The 19831-nt window shown below is 37.0% G+C and overlaps 1 protein-coding gene across 1 annotated transcript; it reads right to left on the minus strand.

The window, feature by feature from the left end:
- Positions 1-3866: 3866 nt before the first annotated feature.
- On the minus strand, positions 3867-19475 carry DLGAP4 (Discs, large -associated protein 4). The gene is made up of 7 exons (XM_051219151.1): positions 19443-19475; positions 17553-17763; positions 17150-17518; positions 11025-11239; positions 8841-9295; positions 6741-6813; positions 3867-4355 (listed from the first exon to the last, which is right to left on the minus strand). The coding sequence occupies exons 2-7, from the start codon at positions 17738-17740 to the stop codon at positions 4240-4242; spliced, it is 1416 nt and encodes a 471-aa protein (XP_051067517.1). The 5' UTR covers positions 17741-17763; positions 19443-19475; the 3' UTR covers positions 3867-4239.
- Between the last annotated feature and the right edge of the window lie 356 nt (positions 19476-19831).

Genomic DNA, 19831 nt, shown 5'->3' on the forward strand with positions numbered 1-19831 from the left:
CGAATGTGTTGTATTTGGAATTCGAAATCGATCATTCAACAAGTACAAAGGTATCATCAGTTCGTTTAAACACCACAAACTAACAAAGTCAGGATCAATATTGAATGACCTAGTGAACTGTAAATTTTGAAGAATCATTTATATTTACAATAATATCATCCAATCATCAGTTAGTATCGTTAAGATTAATAAATAAATTCAGAAACGAATGTTACATGTGGAATCAGGTCGAAAAAGATGAACGCATGGGTCTCAGATGATCAATATTTCTGTTGAAAAAAAGGTATGAAGATAAGGGAAAATAATAATAATCACCATGGTGATACCTAAGTGGAATTTTTAGTACGATGTGTGATGTTTTCATGTGTATAAGGTAATTGAACACATTTATCTTTTGGGCCCTTCGTTTAGCATCTAAATTATATGCATATTTTCTGTTCACGCGTTATGAATAGAATTTCTTATTTTTACGAAAATAAGCGACTGAAACCATGCGAATTCGTAATCACGTGTATCTGTTTGTTTTTCTCTTGCATGAGAGGGAGGGTGATAGAAGAATGTAACAGAGAATGAAAAGTCATTATACCATATTAAGATAGAAAGTACAATGAATAAATTAGCATTTCTCTTACAATCCATCGTTAATTACTACATACCGATGATTATAGAAAAAATAAAAGTACTCTTTTCTAGGTTATATATAGTAGTTCTTTTACATAGTAGAATTCACTGTCTTAAAATGGATGTTCGAATGACTTGAATATAAAGAACTTTTCGCGTAACCTTGAACTAGAAATGATACTGTTATGAGATATAGTTGAACTTTTCTATCGACATTACAGTTAATTCACTCAAGTAGGAAAGATTCTATTGCATGAATATGATAGATATATATGTTATTCAATAAATAACAAGCTGTTTGATATTTTGAAAATCAATATTTGCTAACTCTGATGAGTTGGTATAAGTGAAAAATGTATACTAAAGATTATTCCCTTCAAGATTATTAAATGATAACAGTTGTGTGCTTTGATGTTGATTCCCTTAGTCCGTGAATTTCAATTTATATCTTTATCGAAGAATGTTGGTTTTAGCATTAAACAAGGGATTTTTTCTGTAATTTCAGTCATTTCTTTCAGAAGTAATTTACCTGCCTTGAAATCTTAGAGTAGACGATTTGGAAAAGACAACTAGAAACAGCGTAGAACCGTAACTGGTAATTTATTATTCGTTTATTCAAGAGGGTTATCATGTGCTTATTACAAAGGACAGAAAAGGCTATTAGAACAAATTATCTTGTACATCCATCCACAAATTGAATACCATCTATAGAATCTAGACAAACCATTCTACAGGTCTAGTTTCGTGTTAAACTTGGCACAAATATGTATCAGCATATTCCGGGTTATCTTATCTTGATTTACGGCATCTAGATGAAGTGAAGCTGCTCATTTAAGTAATGTTGCGTAATCGATAGCAAAATTCATAAACTAGCAGAGAGATCGCAAAATGTTGAGGTCTACTGTACCTGAAAGTCTACGCTGACTTTAAGTATTTTACATGATCAAGATAAGGATAATTGAATAGACAAACTCTACAATCAACTAGAGGTCCTAACAGTCTATAAAGGATTGCATTATGTTCTACTGTGTTCGTCGATTCACATACATGTGTCGAATCACATACATAGATAGGACTAATCGTGATATGCTACTAACGCCAGTTAAAGAATTACCTGAATGGTTGCAAAATCAAACTAAGTGTATGTGATAAGCCTTCATTCTTTCCTATCGTTAAACATATATTAGAAACGCACTGTAGAACCGACCTATGAACAATCTATGTAGTAATGTATGAACGTGAGAATAGGATGATGTGTTGAAAGTTAAGTCAAACGAATATTTGAACCTCCTTTATATATTAGAAGACGTTTGTATCTAATATTAAGTCCACAATTTGAATATTGGGAAAAATTCTGTGATATCAACAATATTGTTTTTCATATGTTCCTATTTGTCAAGCTTTGAGTTCGTATATCTTGACTAGTTAGTATTCAAAATGCTTTGCCCTAACATATTGTCTTGATATAAGTAGTCTTCTTACTATCTGATATAAATGGGTCGCAACATTGTGCGATTTAGATTTGATTTATAGGAAATATAAACTTTGGATAGTTTATATTCGGGGTAAAATTCATTAATCAGAAACCAGACTGTATGTGGTGAATCTCAGCTGAGATCAAACTTTTGTAACTATTCACTAACTACTTGTTAGTAGTTACATATATTTAGGAAAAACTGCACAGACAGTCCATTCATGTTTTTACCAACATTCCATTTTGGTAAGGGAAACTCTGTGATGCGATAGCACACATATCCTGTTTGTATATCAGACTGAATTCTGTTAATCTACTTTAGTATAACCTTTTAAATTATGCGACGTTAGGGAACCGTGACAATAGTTTGGAATTCCTATTTATATAAGGTGATTAATAATACTGTTAGACTGTCATCAAATGAAACCCCACAAACATAAGTAGGAAGATGTAAGTTCTTAGCGAGATTAATAACCTTTTGCTCACTATGTGCTTTAACAAGCTTATGGGTAAGTAAGTTCTTGATTTTAAGAATTGTGCTCTATAAACCTGAAAAATGTGCTGACATCTCATATTTAGGAGCAGGGGGTCATACTTCATAAACATGGGCCATGTACTTGCTAACCAGTTAATGTACGACTACATTACTCTTCGATGCTAACCCTAAAGCAGTATCACTTTTGGCGTAGGCGGTGTAAACATATTTACAAATGCCTTAATACCTGTTTCATAGCACTAACTAGTTCTTTAATTGAATCGCTTATTCGGTTTATAACTTTTATCAAACTTGATCGTTCCAGTTTTACCACTAGTTGTGAAAAAATAATCTCTTCTGTTAGCTTTTAAACACTGTTTGAATTATCATACTCGATTCTCTAGTGGCATGGAAGAAAAGCAGTGAGAATGTTACCATCAAACTAGTTCACGATACTTTCGAAAAGATCAGACAAGTATTCTATGATCTATCCATTTCGCAACATATTTATTTAAACACATAAACATTGGTACAAGGAGGCACCAAATACATATGCGCCGCATAAACCATTCGATTTGTGTAAGGGCCGGGATACTGCCAGGGTGCCCAGACCGGAGCAGGTGGTTTTCTTAGGGGGCCACACCCCGAGCCTTGGACCTAAAGGTCTGACCCACAACGCAATGGAGCAACGTGAAGAGATGCAGTCCCATGGAAGCCGGTGACCAACAATTGGTTCATACGCCATTTGTTCCCGCAGGATACTGGAGCCCATGTGCACCATTGGTTTGGAATCCGGTTAAAGCGCCGGACATTCGCTTTTCGTCCTCTCATTTTCGCAAACAACACCCCCGCCACGAGAAGGCAGTGAGTAGGATTTCTCTAGCAGAGGCTGTATACGCGTGGTCGTGTGAGAGCATTTCGAGAGGGAGGGCGGGCCCACCCGACTCTCGGCCATACCAAGGCATTTGGGGATCATCTTTAGAATTCTGACCAGTTTCCAGGTACATTTTTAGTGATCATCAGAACATTTCACAGAATAATCTATAGGACTAAATCTAGATATCTTGTTAGTTCATCTTTAAGATATATAAAAACAATCATTACCAATAACAATATTCTTATGATGATTGAAATTTTTATATTTTCATAAGCTGTACGTTGTACATGTTTTCCTAAAAATTTAAGGTTTCTCTAACTAAAACAAATAGTGATAGGCATTTGAATACAGTGTCTATACTACTATTACTACTACTACTACTACTACACAAATTTTAAGCCCAGTAAATCACAAAATAATGACATAATAGTAAAGTATATTTCATCGTACGTTTTTATATTAATGATATTAACGCATCTGATTTTTCTCAAACCATAAAACACAGTATTGATGAACAATAAGCAGTAATGATAATAAGAATAATGACGATAATGGTAACAATAATTACTAAAAACAACATAAATGACAACGAGGCAAAAGCAGAGAATAAACGTTTAGTAAGAAAACAATAAACTGGTGGGAAGAGAAAGCGAGAGATAGAGGGACAGATTTTTGGTTTACGAAAATGTCAGTCAATCCGTGAACAATCATGACTAACAACTGTAAAATAAGTAGTAATTGTTTGTACAATTCAGTCAAAATAAAAATATACGTTAATTTTTTACTTCTCTATTATTTTTGAATAGTGAAATTCCTATCAACTGGATGTAAACCAAGAGGTGAGAGTGTATCAACAATATTTTCACTTTGGTGATAAGATTGATGTTGACCATGATCAGTAGATGTCGCTGTGGAGAAATGAGAATAAACGAAAACGGGATAGAATAAAAACTTATTTATGTAATCATACCTATACATGATCTATTTTATCTCAGTTAATGAAGTTAATCGCAAAGTTGAGAAGGAAAGGAAAACTTTAATCATATCTTTTGCTATACGAATACAAAGAATTCGCATTCACCGATGCCACAGATGACGAATTCAACCTCTTAAGAAAAACTCTTATCGATAATGGGTTCCACCAGGCAAGTCATCATGGCTCAATGGTCAATCATTTGTAAATTCTGATTGGGAAACATTGAAGTTGTAAAACTAAAATCCACGCAGATGAAAGGCCTATCAAAACTATGGATTCATTTGATACAGTAGTAAATCATGGAATGACACATTACGAAAACCGACTCATCAGTGGATAAAGAGATTCTTTGATATGGAAATGACGATTTCATTAATCAGCCAAAATAAACTATTTCAGATTGATTCCACAGTAGTAGGGTAAATACAAGTGTTCTGAATTTATCTAGTTAGTCGGAATAATAATAATATCAATTTGATGCTAAGGAAAACTAAACATGGTTCGAGAAGGATTAAAGACTGGAATAACATTGGAAACTACGATACACAAAAGAAGAATGAAAGCATATGCGTCACAGCAGCTTGATTTTGGGCATTGTCACTTGATAACCAAAACCATAAGTAACAATTATTTTTTTTAAGTCCCAACCTGGAAGTTTGCACGTCCCGAAGCCGCTCTGATCAACGGACAATGAAATTGTGAACTAAAATCTCGTCTTAATTTGCTCAATCCTGGCTTTTCTTTAAACGGCTCTTACGTCAGACAATATTGAACTTTGGGTTAGAGTGACTGAGAATATGTAACACGTCCCAGTCACTTCAGTAGATAAAGATTTACAGTCCCATCAACCGATTTGTCATAAAACCCATTAGTTATAAATGTTCTCAAAATCCGTTGGTACTTTTTAACCTTTTGACTTAAGTTACAAAATATAACCGATGAATTTACAGCTAGCTGATTGGAGAATAGCATTATCTTCATGACTGATTACGTGTTTAGCTAGTTTCTTGTTAAGTAGACCTTTTCATTTTCAAACTGAAGTCCTCCTGTAGCGATTTCTCTGGGTTTAGTTGAGTATATGTTGAAGGATCACCATATCAGATAATGTCTCTTCTCATATTTAAAGTTGGTATTTACTAGCACTAAATGGTTGTTTGAGCAAAACTAAAGCAGACGGGGTCATAACTATCTATGTTTTCGGTTATGTTGAAAAACTACCCTAGATGTCTTTTTTCAGACACCCTTCCTACCCATTCGGATATAAGAGCATCAACTTTGATTACTACGTCCGAGCGTGCAGCCTTATGGAAAAGTTCGGAGGGTTTCTGATGGAACTTATCTCTTACTTAAACAAGGCTGTGATCAGTGGAGGTGCAGGCAGACGACGGCGTGCATCCCTATTTCAGAGGTGTCATAGAATTATTTGATCGGATGGAGTACAGAAAACTGTCTATTGGAATCCAGACAAAGAATGTCTGTCCTGTTTTTTAAATTAACAGCCGAAAACCATAACAATGTTATTTTCCAAATTATATGCAAATATGCTTTCGAATTTGGCTTAAAAACTTAGAATAAGGTATACAGGTGAAGAGAATACTAGGCCAATCGTCAGAATGAATATCTACGTTAATATCAGCTGAAAAAAGGGTGTAGTATACAATCACAGACTGATTAGTTAGAAAACCATTTCAAAGTAAGAGGCACTGAACAGCTTTTTCACTTATCCTTGACTATATCAGAGATCGAAATCGGGACCTGGGGGTCTTATGGCATGCAATGAACCTTCAGATCAATGAGTCGACGTTCAATGGCACGAACTTGTAACTTCAGTCAATTCGCACTATTGTACGACCACAATCGACTGTCATTAGTAATGGTTGTCTCACAACTACTGTGGTTGTACTCCATTGATCACGATTTCTCACTAGAATTCCGGCAGTTCACTTTCGCAATTATTCACTAGTGAGTATGTGACTATTGTTAGTAAAGTTTGTGTATATTGTTCAGTTTTATTTAGTTTACATCGTAGATACCCCATCCAGTGCTTCTCGGTTTTTAATGGTCGTTTAACTGAAGTCAATCTACACTGTGAACTATGGATTGAACAATTTCAAGAAATCTTCTACACCAATAATAAAAACCTGATAGAGTGGTAAGATAAGTGAATATACTACAATCCATTCCAAAAATTATAAGCAGTTGAAGAAAGTACGTTTATTAGGTCTAAGAAAGAGCAGCAAGAGCTGAACAGAACAACTTTCGAACAGAAACAGTTTTACAAATGAATGCAAATAAAAGAAATATACACTGTGCTTACCTTCCACTGTTAGTGCCTTTTTAGCTCGCAGAAATTCAGCAAATCTAGACTTCGCCGGTTTTTTCTGTACATCCTTTAATTCCCAAAAGAAAACAGTGAGTGGAAAACTTGACTTTTGAGTCAACAGGATCATATTATGAATTGGAAACATTTACACTTGATAATGCACTAAACTGTAGTGCTTTACAGAGATCTGGGTGTATTTCTCTCGCATATAGTAATAAGGACCTACATATTTTCTTTCAAATGCATTGTTAGCGTCATCTAACATCTCCATTAATTTCACATAGAAATTACAGTATACTGAACATATTACAACTGAATTTGCACGGACTCCATTTCGCATGGCATCTATTAATATATGTTACCGGTGGCTGGATAACGTATGTGGTAGTTTTCTCACATGAAACATCAATTGTATACTATGGTTCTGTACCATTTACAAAATATCATACCTAAATTATAGTTGAAAACTTGTGAACAGAAATAGAAAAAGCCTTAAATCGAGAATGTTAACGGCAAATAAACAATATCCATGTTAAAGCTTTGCAATAATGAAGTGAACAAAACTGTCGACAAGCCCTACCAATGAATATCAACAAATATGGTATGTAGGATCAAGGCATTCGTTCATTACCTATGTTCATCAAGCATCAAACCTACGATACATCGGGTTGCTCGGACACCGCCAAATAATAAGTGTAAGTTATCAAAATATGAGATATACTCGATTAGTGGCTTAATTTTCTAATGGATACACACACATATGGACGAGTATACATAAATGCTAACTCGATTAGCCAATAAAAGCTATTTTCTCACTCAAGTAGTTGATTTGGCTTACGTATAGAAACTTGTGCATCAGTATCAAAATCGGAAAATTGACAACATAACCATCGAATCGCAACATTGTATTACTTAGACCAAAAGGTATATTACAATTCAATTGATGGAATTCAATCACAGCTAAGATCTGAACATGACGCAGGTTACAACTCAATGATTCATTAGTGTGAATGTCTAAATTCCATAGAAATTCAGTCAAGACCCATACATGTTATTGTCATTGCCTTTAGGTATATGCGATTTTTCAATGGCGTACATTTTAGATCATCTGCATTATTCTACGGAGGATGTACCCTGTGTAGAAAGAATATAGTATTAAAGGGGTTTCTTAAGGAGTTGATTGCTTTCTTCAAAGGACATATGATTCGACACATGAAGAGATGCAATTGAGATATTTTTTATCCATTATTTCAGAAATCCAGCAAGAGAAAAAGTTACCAGGTCTACCCATATTATTTTAATTTTATCGACGATAACAGATCGTAAACATAGATCTAAAAGTAGTATCGGGCTATGGTTTAAACATGTTGACTGGAAGATGATACCTATGTCTTTATGGATGAGATCCAGACAGCGAAAGTCAACTTAATACATACAAATCAAGGTCACCATTAAAGTTGTAAGAGAACGGATAAATAATTCCATGCAAAATGCGAATTTCTCATGCACCCAACATACCTAATGAAGTTTAACCACTCATTGTGTTTTGTTATCACCGAAGTACCATTACGATTTGTTAGTATAATTAGAATGTAGGTTCAGTTTCGTAACTTGATCACATAGAATCTTTATTTATCAAGTGAAATGTTGTTTTACGCCATGCATACGACCAACATTTACGAGTCAACTAGGTTTTCATATTGACAACTACCTACCGATGCTCAGAATAACTGAAGGAAATAGAGACCTTGGAAGATTAAAAGATGACACTCTGTGGAATGAAGAGTAGTTATTTAATTTAATATTTACCGCAGTCGATGTGAGAACTAAAGGTTATGCTTTTAGCTAATTTTTTACAGCTTCGCAGGACATAATAATACGTGGTTAAGCATACATATCCGCACAACCATTAAACATCATTTCAGTAACATGATTCCGTACGGTATTTTAAAAAAAAACAATGCGAATACCTAGTACTTATGAATATACAGTATCAATATCTAAATGGTGTGGAGAATTTTGATTGGAACATCTGGGATTCAACTCAACGATGTAGATGAACCATTTAATGTAAATAAAAGACAGAATAAATACCTTGGTTGCTTTAACAGTTGAACCTAGCTTTTTTGAAAGAGAGGGATTTACACTATCCGTATTTAAAACTTCATCACTGACAGATTGAGACTTTCTGGATTTATTACTCTTTGGAGTTGGTAAGCGTTTTATTTGTTTAGATAGACGACCACGTCGTTTAACAATTTGTGACCTGGCTGGGGTAACAGGACACTGATCAATTGACCAATGTAACTCATCACGCCAAACACGTAGACGTTCGAAAGCACTATCGGATAAACTGATTTCATCAGCTACTAAGGTCCAATAACCTAAGAGATCATTTATAGTGGCTTCTGGTGCTGTTGCACTATTCGGCAGTGTGTCAGATTTTCCAAGGCTTGTTTCTGCCATTTCAATAAGGCTTTTGAAAAATGGCAACTTTTTCTGCAACAATAATTGACATTTTCCAACAGTTGCCCTGATTGAGTCAAGTGCTATGGATGCGAAAAGAAAGGTAAAGCAGTGAAGTTAGAAGGCATCACACTTAAATGATACAAAATTGTTTAGGTTAAAACTATACTAATTTAACCACCACTTTTCTCACAAAAAACACACCAATCCACTTTATCACAACAATTAATGAGAAAAAAGGCCTGAGAACTACAAGACAAGTACAGTTTCAGGAGCTCATCATCTAGGTCATCCGGTGAAATGTATGACAAGGTATGACAAGTAAATATAGGATCAGAGAAAAGAACAACAGAAAATGTGTAGACAACTTCAGTAAAATTACGAACAATAATCTATTAGATCTCATTTCAACTGTTAGTTACTTGTGCAGAAATTTCAATAGCTCACTTATTAATTTAGGCAATCAACCTTCAATTACCAGATCACAAATGTTAATTTCTTACATAATATGCGTAGTTTATTGTCATCTACGTATATTCTGTACGTGGCTATTAAGCTACTTTGAATTCATTTACTGTTAACAATGAAATGGTGGAGTAATAGTAGGCATTTTACACAAAAAGAGAGTAAAGGGAATTGAATAAAGCTAATGGATTACATTGAATTCACAGAACTGTACTAGTGAGGTGATGCGTAGTCAGATCACGTTTTTTTACATACATGATTTGTAGACAACAGGACCCCCACATACACAAGGGGTAAATTTAGAAGCTTGTAATTCAGATTAAAATATACTTGAGTATGCTGTTTAGAAATAAAATTTACATATAAAACAACAGAAATTCGATGTCACTGTAACAGTACTAGTTTTAAGGAGAGGGTATATTTTTGAAAAAATCTTTCGAGCTTCATCTGAACAAGATTGAAATTTTATATAGTTCATGCGTACAATGTGTCTTTCTTGATACAACTCACGTACCAGTTTAAAATCTGTGCACTCAGCTTTGAGTTACATGGTTTGTGTGAGTTAATAATACTGCTCAGCATCAAACCCGACCGTTGTTGCTACCTTGACGTGGTGGTCGGGCTTGCCTATCGTGATGAAGCAACCGAGCTATACTGGCTGGAACAACTGTTCCTCAAGGTCCTACCATGTCAGACAGGTCGGTTGAAGAGCGGTAAAACTAAAAGCAACAAACCCAAGGTCCGAAGGCGAAGTCGTACTGCTGACTGTACAGAGGTGTGACAGCAGCAAGGTGTTTCCTTCAGACAATCAGCATGACAGTGGTGCTGCCTTCCCACAAGGAGGGGTGGGGTTAGAAAACGTTGACCCTAAAAATACACACCTCGCCTTATCCCACGGATATCCGTCTCCGGAGGTAAGGTCCCAAAACGTACGGAGCTAACACAAAAATTACCCATAAAAAGGTCGTGTGTGACCGACCTCAAGCAGTTGTCCCTTGGGCACTGCGGTCACGCTCTCAGGTCACTAAGGCCACCTCTAGTCCAATTTCCTTTTCAGGTACCTCCAGAACAACCCTTCCACGGTGTGGGCAACCGGGAAGTGATAACCGCCCTCATACGTCTAACAGCACTCAAGACCACTGTATTCCTAATAAACCTCCGTCTTCAGCATCAAAAAGCGAGTAGGAGAGGGGTTAAAACTAGCGATCTACAGATTAAAAGTCTAGTGTTATAACTAGTAAGGTGCCGTGCTTAATATAATATTTTAGGCATTTATTAATAAATTATAAAATAAAAAGACAAAACAGGATTGACAAAAATATATGTCCGTAAAAATTGAACACCTGCCTTTTTCTGGGATATTATCACATTCCTCGGATAGAACACAATTCCAATCTCCGCATAACGCAAGTAGTCGCGCTGTTTCCATGTCCGCAAGCACACGAAATTCAGAGACAGAGCATGGATCATGGGCGGAAGAGTTTGAAACATCATCAAAAACTTCTTTTGATACAGGAGTAGCTGTTACGATATTGTTATTTGATGGTTTGATATTCTCTTTTCTAAGTAAAAGAACGTGTGTTAAAGCATTAGATCACTATACATATTCAAACACAAAATATTAATGTCACTTCAGTTATTTTCAAAAAACACCTAGTATAATTTGGTGCTGCAAGAGATTTTAGTAAGCCCATGAGAGAACAGGAATTCGTGTCTTTACATGATTACTCAAATCCGTGAACAATATTACTGGTCTGAAAATTTAAAGGTATTTATTGGTTCTCACATGCACAACTTCACTTAATACCAAATACACTTCATGAGGATAGATTCTTTTGTTCGGTTACAGAGTGAACATAAAGACATTTTAATGACAATCGTATACGACGAATTCACTCGACCAGCAAAAAAAACAATATAATTAGGCCTCCTTCAATTAAACAGCAGTTAAATCTCAGTCAGTCAGCTACAATGTAGGACCATGCACATACATACACCGGTCCAAGTTGCCATACCTCATTAACACAACAAGATGAACACCGAATTGATAGAAGTAGTTAATTCAATGGTGGTAATATAAAAAGAAAGATTATGTACAAGGATATAGTACGGGAAGAAAGAATTAGTTCGTGGGAAAAACGATACGAAGCAATTTTAATCTCACAGTTTAAGGGGAGACAGAGAGCGTATAGCCCTATGCCATTGTGATCGATTCTGAGCCATGTCACTCAGAGACTCCAACCATTGGTTACGATGGTCACGCGAACCCCAACCAAGTAGTCTGCATCTACCAACATGACTCAGACTAGAAGTTAGTGACTTCAAGGAATGATGCCACGTTTTGGTTTGGCAGCCCCTTACTTTCTTCCGACCATCCCCAACGCTAGTCAGCATTGCGCGTCGTGTTAATCCGTGTTCAGGCATACGCAACACGTGGACCAACCATCTCAGTCGATGAAGATTGACAACCTCATCGACTGACTTACCATCATTCCATAATACCATGCGTCTAACCTCACTATTACTTACCCGGAGATCCCAGCAGATATGAGTAATATTTCTAAGGCATTTGTGGTCAAATATTAGTAGCTTACGAGTATCTTCTACTCTTAATAGCTACGTTTCGCAGCCGTGAAGTAGAACAGAACGAACTGCCGTGCAATATACTCGTCCCTTAATTGATAGACGGATATCTCGCCTTCGCCACAGGTGACGTAAGTTGGAAAAAGCCAAACGTACTTTCTGAATCCGTGCTGAGATTTCGTCAGACACCAACGCATTTGGGCTAATTAGACTTCCAAGATAAGTAAAGTTGTCAACGCGTTCGACTACTTCACTCCCTATCCTTAGTTCAGGTGTTGATGCACGCCAATCCTAAAGCAACAATGTGCATTTAGAGGAGGAGAAACGCATCCCAAACATCCTGACATTGTTGCTCAGAGCTACTAAAAGACTTTGCATTTTATCAGCAGCTTCATCAAACAGGACTATATCATTTGGGTATTCTAAGTCGATAACTGAACCTCTTGAAAGGCGATCAATGCCCGAAAATTCAGTCGACAAGAGCGTTATTTCCATTAGTAAGTAGAACAAGAATGGAAAAAGTAGACAGCCTTGACGGACACCAATTGAGGCTGTAAAAGCAGATGACAGTTCTCCATATGTTCTCACTCGACTAGTAGTGTTCATGTTAAGAGCCTTCACAAGGTTTCTGAACTTCTGAGGTTCACCTTTTAATGACAAACACTAACACAGAACCTCTCGGTCAACAGAGTCAAATGCTGCTTTTAAGTCAAGGAAGACCACCATTGTCGGACGCCGATAAGCATGACTATGTTCTGAATGAATGGTGAATATGTGATCGATACAGCCATGACCAGGTCTGAAGCCAACTTGATTTTTTCGTGTTTTTAGTTCACGAGTCTCAGGCTAGTATTTTAGATGCTATATTAAGTTAAACTAATCCCTCTATGGTTATCAAAGGATGATTTTGGCCCCTTCTTATATATTGGGACAATCAGTGATTGCGACCAGTCAGATGGGATTACGTCCAACTTCCAGATGTTAGCTAAAATATTAGTCAACTTGATCGCTGAAACTGGACCAATATACTTAAAGACCTCTGGAGCCAATCCATCTGGACAAGCTGCTCATTCTCGTTTCAGATTAGCTATAGCCTTTTGAACTTCAGCTAGAGTTGGGGGGCCTACTTCAATGTCCCATTCAGGTTGTCTGGGAATAGTGGGTAGTTGTAGAGTAGCTGAAGGTCAGCTGAACTGCTCCTTAAAGTGTTCCGCCCATCGTTCAAAACGTCTACGCTGAGAGAAGATAAGAGTGTCGCCTTTTTTTGTGATCGTCTCACTCACACTTTTATTAGTCTGAAAAGCTTTCTGGTGTTCCCTACAACGGCCGCCTTTTCCATCTCTTGCTTTCGTTTCCCACCACTGCTCACCGTCGTTCCTTAGACTTTTAGTTAACCTAGATCTGACTTGCTTTCGCTCTTCATTGTGTTCAGAGCTTGGTGGGATGAGTTTACGAGAATCCATCAGTGCAATAGACCTAGAAGAAATCCATCGTTTTTTTGTAACCCTTTGGTTTAAATCACTAATAGATGTCACTGCTGTTTCCACAGCTGTATGTATATCTTTCCGAGCAACATCTGGGTCAGCCTTGTTTTCAGAACTACCTAAGTGTGACCTCAGTTGTTCTTGAAACCTACTTTCAGCTTTCTCATCACTCAATTCAATTCTAATGGATCTTATTAGTGTGATTTTTCTGCGTTCAGTGAGGTGCAAGTAAATGCCTGCCCATATCAGAGCATGGTCAGAGTCCAAGCATGTATTCCAGAACGAGCAACAGTCTCCTATCGGGCCTCTCCAACGATGACTGAAGGCAATATGGTCTCTTTGAGTCCATCGTTAGTTTGGTGCAGGAAGTCGCTATGTCAGACGATGCCTTTCCTTATGCTCAAAATTAGTGTCTGCTAAAAATAAACGATTTTCTGAGCACAGTTGCAGCAGACAATCACTATTATCCGTTCGAAATCTGTTAAATCTGGAAACAAATTAACTGGACAAACACACCAGACCTTACGTTATTAACTTTTATCCAGTTTAATTAGTTAATGCATAGATATGGTAGGTAAAGAAATGTATAGAATGATGAACCTTCATCACCTACGTTTATTTTTTAGTTAACAACCAGATTTCCTCTCTTCAGACGATTGGTTACTTAAAAGAAAGCATATCCTGTGTTTATTCGTCAGAGTTTACAGACAGTTTATCTCGAGTCTAGATTGATTTAAATAAAACTTTAGATCCATAAGTTATTAGCATAATTCGTATAGTGACTGACAGCACTTTCCACCCAGCCGAGCTACTGTCAGCAGAAATTTTGGTGTAAGTGAAACAATCTGTGAAGCTGATGGGAAACCAATTAATAATTTGTAGACGTTTTGGAAGAGTTTTGTGAGGAACACTTCATCTGTTCTGCAGCTTCGGAGACATTGATCAGACTGTTCTCAGATTTTACTAAGACGTTCTGTAATTTTGTGTTCAAATACATTCAATTGTCCCCACCTTTGTTCTCGTTCATTACGCTCCCTGATCAGTGTCGACTGACCCACCTAACGAGGCGGGAGTCCGCAAGAAAAACGAATTCTTGAAGAGCTACAGATCACCAGGTCCATATGACATACCTCCAGCCCTTTCTAAGAACGATGGCGACCTTCTGGTTCTGGAACTGAGTTGTTTGCAAACAGTTAGCAATGAGAGAGCGTTACAATGTCCTCAAATGAGTTAAGTCTTCCTTATTTTTAGACAGGGTTTGTGTCACCAACACAACAACTAACGGGGGGATAAGCCTACTTTAGACTGAGCCCAAATTATCCCAAACATCCGGGTATTGTTGCCTAAGGTGGTAAGAATGCATTCTGTCAGCGTCTTCACCGAACAAAACTATATCACCTGCATATTCTAGGTCAACAAGTGAATCTCCTGGTAGAAGATCAATCCCTGAACAGTAAGACGATGAGTGTTATTTCTGACAAAGTTAAATAAAAAATATGGAAAGCGGACAACCTTGACGAACACTGGAAATAACATTTCGTGGACTCAAATTATTAGCGTTAGTCGCCAAGACGTGAAATCACATCAGAAAGTCACTCACTTCTGGTCCCAGCCACGTTGGTAGATGCAGACTACTTGGTTGGGGTTTGCGTGACCATCGTAACCAATGGTTGGAGTCTCTGAGTGACATGGCTCAGAATCGATCACAATGGCGTAGGGCTATACGCTCTCTGTCTCCCCTTAAACTGTGAGATTAAAATTGCTTCATATAGTTCTTCCCACGAACTAATTCTTTCTTCCCGTACTATATCCTTGTACATAATCTTTCTTTTTATATTACCACCATTGAATTAACTACTTCTATCAATTCGGTGTTCATCTTGTTGTGTTAATGAGGTATGGCAACTTGGACCGGTGTATGTATGTGCATGGTCCTACATTGTAGCTGACTGACTAAATGATCGCCCGTGGTGATAGAGACAAACGAAAAGGGTTATTTGTGGGCATGGAAAAATTATTGGGAGGTAAGGGAGGGATTCGGTTTACAAAAAGATGATCTCAGGCGCTGACAGAAGAATGAAGGCAAATTTTACTCTCCAGTTTCCCACACAATCGAAGGATATTTCTTCTTGAGGGTCCTAAAAAGGAAGCTGAATTAGTGGTAGTTTTGGCGACCTGAGAACGTGATCACAAAGCCCAAGGGGCGCCCAATCTTCTTATGAGTTTTTGATGCGTGAACCACAACACTCCAAAAGACCTTACCGCCTGAGATAGAAATCTGTAGGGTAATATGTAGTGTGACATTCTTAGGGTATACCTTTTCTAACCCCTTCCTCCCATTGTGAAAAGACAGTATCACTTTAGATGCTGGTTGTCAGAGGGAAACACCTTACTGCTGACACACACCTTTACAGTCAGCAATACAACTTCGCCCTCAAGCCATAAGTTGCTGTTCTTAGTCTTATCATTCTCCAACCGGCCTGCCTGGCGTGGTAGGACCTAAAAGGATATGTGTTCCAACCAATATGGCTCGGTTGAGACTTCACGGTAGGCAAGCCCCACCGCTATGTGAAGGTAGGAGCTACGATCGGGTATCCTTTTAATGCCAGAAACCACTATTTGGAGACAAATCGAATTTGATATGCTTTCTTACTTTTCTCTAGGGTCAGAACAACTTGGCATATATAAACCTGTTCGTCTCATGTTTAGACTTCTCGTCATGCTTATTTCCGTGTTTATCTAACTTGTTCGAGTTATTTTCCTGAGTCAGTCAATGTAGGAAACATATGAAACGGTACAAATGTGTATCGGTCTTAACTGCCGCAACTTACATCGATACAGTGAGTAGGGAAGTTAGCAATATGAGGAGCATTGGAAGGGTAATATAGACTCGGATGGGAAGCTAAAAATGAAGTACAGTTTAAAAGAGCAAATAAAATCGTAAAATGGGAAGTATGGAGAAACATTAAACTCAAGACTTAAAGGAAGAGAACAAATAAAACTGCATCACTGCTACTGATTCCGAGCCATGTTATCCAACGTCTTCAACCACTGACTACTATTATCCAATATGTCTCCATTTTCAAGTCTTAAAGACCATTTTATATCTAGAGGGACGGAGATACACTCAAATATTCTGGGGACGTTACTGATGATGTTAAAAAGACTCTGAATTTTATCAACGTCTTTTTCAACGCTCGCTTATTACGTCGATCAGAAGTGCATTACCCTGAATTGATGCACATTTTGTAATTTTTATGTAGTTGAATCTGACAAGATACTGTATCTTCAGGCAGTATAAATCACGCATTAATATAGTGACGATGTATAACCTAGTATATAACTGGGCAGGAAAGTCAATAAATCAAAGTAAATAGACTTATACAAAATATTTCAATGACTTACTCTTCTGAAGCAGACGAACATTTTTTCTTAACTCTTTGTTTCTCGTACTTTGTAATAGGTGTTGTGGTTTTTAACTGTGAACCCCCAACAGATGGGTCGTTGTGGTTTGTTTCCAACAAAGAGAATCGACGATTGATTATTATGCGGGAGAGGCGACGAGATGCTGATGAGACAAGATCATCGTATTTAGGCAAACGCAGTGGAGTTTTGGAGTTACTGGGATCTAACACACCTTCACTAAAGGACTTTGAATAACTTAGCCTTCGAGGTCGAGAGTCCACCATAGGACTAGAGCAGATAGCTTGGAACCTATCTTTTTCTGAACGTATTTTACGAAGATCCATAGATTTACGAGCAACGAATTTTGGCCTAATAAAACTTAAAAGAACAATATACTTCTTACTTTTTATCGTCATCATCTGAATCACCTTCCTCAAACCAAACATTGCCTGGTTTACATTCGCGCAGCAGTGACGACTTTATTGTTATTTCTGAGTCAAACTCAATTTCCTCTGCAGAAATTTGTCGAAAGTCTATATGTCCTCCTTCCGGAGTCTTTGGAACTACATCAATATGCACTCGTTTACGCATCAAATAAAACTGTGGAGTTAACACTAGTTCGAAAATAAAAACATAAGTGCCTTATCAATCTATTTAAACTTGGAGGTAGGGATATGAACAAGGTACTTTAGCAAGAACAGTATGCAGATGCGGTTCCAAGTGGCAGGGTCTGTCTAATAACAAGAGCTAAGCTGATAACTTGTAGTCTGAAATAATTTTATATAACTGAGGGAAACGAATAGGAAAACTTCAGCATAAAGTGAGTTTTACAGTTTTAGTTAGGTTACAGTGAAACATCAATGTGGAGGACAGACAAACAAAAACAAATCAGGACACGACGTAGATGTATCATTTTATGCCAATATGTGTTTCGCTAGGTGTTAACTTGTTTGAAATGGTAAAAAAATGAACATCTATCTCAATGATTTGTGCAGCACTCATGAGATAACAACAGAGTAACACTAAATTCAGATAGGTTATTAGTGATATTCTATGACTGGAACATACGATATGAAGCAAGAGTATTTCTGATACATTGAGTCAAACAAATACAGACCAAATGATAAGTGAGGGACGCTGACAGTTCACGCTATTGGTCAAGACTTGGCTTAACTTCATGAGACAGTTGATATGCTATCCGTTAAAAAGGTGGCTTACTTTTCTAAGAGGCAGATACTTATGAATAAGTTGTCAACATATATTCGATTTGGATTTAAACAGTGGAAGCATCTTAGCAACTTGGTTTTCTCATTCAAGTGGATGGTTTGGGTACGCAAATAGGAGGCGTAAACAGCAATAACAAAATCAGATGGCTCCATAACGTAAGAAATTGCCTAATTACTTGAGTATCTTGTACCTTGAAGCCTGTGGGTGCGCGACTTCAAGTTTACGCGTAAACAACAAAGGAATAAGTTGGTGGGACTGAAACGTACTCATTATGAATAATGGACTATTGTTATGATATAACTATGGAAAAATAAGTATAGTACTAAGATAAAAAGAAGACAATGGTAAATGAACTTCTTAATAGTCAACATGAGCTATATGAAAAACTTCAGTTTCCCTGGTTAACGAGTCCCGTCAACCACGAAGCCGTTACAATGGAATTGTCATTGTGATTACTGAGGGTTGGCTAAAATTCCATTGTATTCTATTGATAAAAACAGCAGCAAAAGATCGACTGGTTGGAGTTCACTACTAGAATCTAATACTTCAGATTTTCTTAAGATAAACCACCAAATTATTAGGATATTTTCAATTTACACTAGGTAATTTGGATGTTATTAAATGGTGTGCAATTTAACTCAAGATGCGGCTTTATACTTCTCTCGCTTTCTAATTCTGAACTTTATATGTACAATAAATTATTGTATAGTTTAAGTTACATGATAATTAACTTATACTCAAACCTTTTATATGGGCTTTTTATAGGATCTTCAGTACTTAAGGTGCATGGGAGGGCTAAATCTACCCCTGGGTAACTTTGCATCGCTTATGTTTTGACTCATAATCTTAATAAACTTAATTTTGTTCAAAGTCTACAGAACTGTTGTGTTAACACAACATGACAATTGTCATGCTTCACTTGGATTTATCCATATGAAGTCAGTTACATCCAATATCACGTAAGGATTACAACTTTAGTCTCCAGGAACTAATATGGAATCACGAATTGAGGTGTAGGTGCACAAGAAGGAATGCTCGAAATCCACCGATGTCACTGCAAACCTACCAACACAAGAAACTTAGAAGTCCCGCTTTCAACAGATAACCGTTATATTGTTGGTTCGGGGATTACTTAAACACTGTACAGTTGATATGACGGCAAGTGAAGGTAATGGGAAGAAGATATATTATTATTCTTATGACATACTAATTCTTGTTCACAAGGTACCTTTAATTTGAGTCGTTAAGGCATCATTTATGAACGTTGATGTCATGGCTTATGTATGACTCATATGATGTAAATTATTTCTGAAACATTATGAAAGGCAACAGTTCCAGTGTACCATCTAAAATGACGGTTTCAAGGGGTTTTCGTATGTATTTTGATGAAGTAAACCTATTTCAGTTTCAGTTTGGGAAGGACAGGAGGCTTGATGGTCTATGTTAGTCCTGGCA

The sequence above is a fragment of the Schistosoma haematobium genome, chromosome 2 (assembly GCF_000699445.3).
Source record: "Schistosoma haematobium chromosome 2, whole genome shotgun sequence".
Lineage (NCBI taxonomy): Eukaryota > Metazoa > Platyhelminthes > Trematoda > Strigeidida > Schistosomatidae > Schistosoma > Schistosoma haematobium.

What these genes read in the sequence shown, in the direction of transcription:
- DLGAP4 (XM_051219151.1), bottom strand. Translation starts at nt 17,740, where the DNA reads ATGCGTAAACGAGTGCATATTGATGTAGTTCCAAAGACTCCGGAAGGA. An exon ending in TCAGATGATGACGATAAAAA is followed by an intron (nt 17,519 to 17,552) that starts GTAAGAAGTATA and finishes AAGTTTTATTAG; the next exon opens with GCCAAAATTCGTTGCTCGTA. An exon ending in AAAGGCACTAACAGTGGAAG is followed by an intron (nt 4,356 to 6,740) that starts GTAAGCACAGTG and finishes ATTTCTCCACAG; the next exon opens with CGACATCTACTGATCATGGT.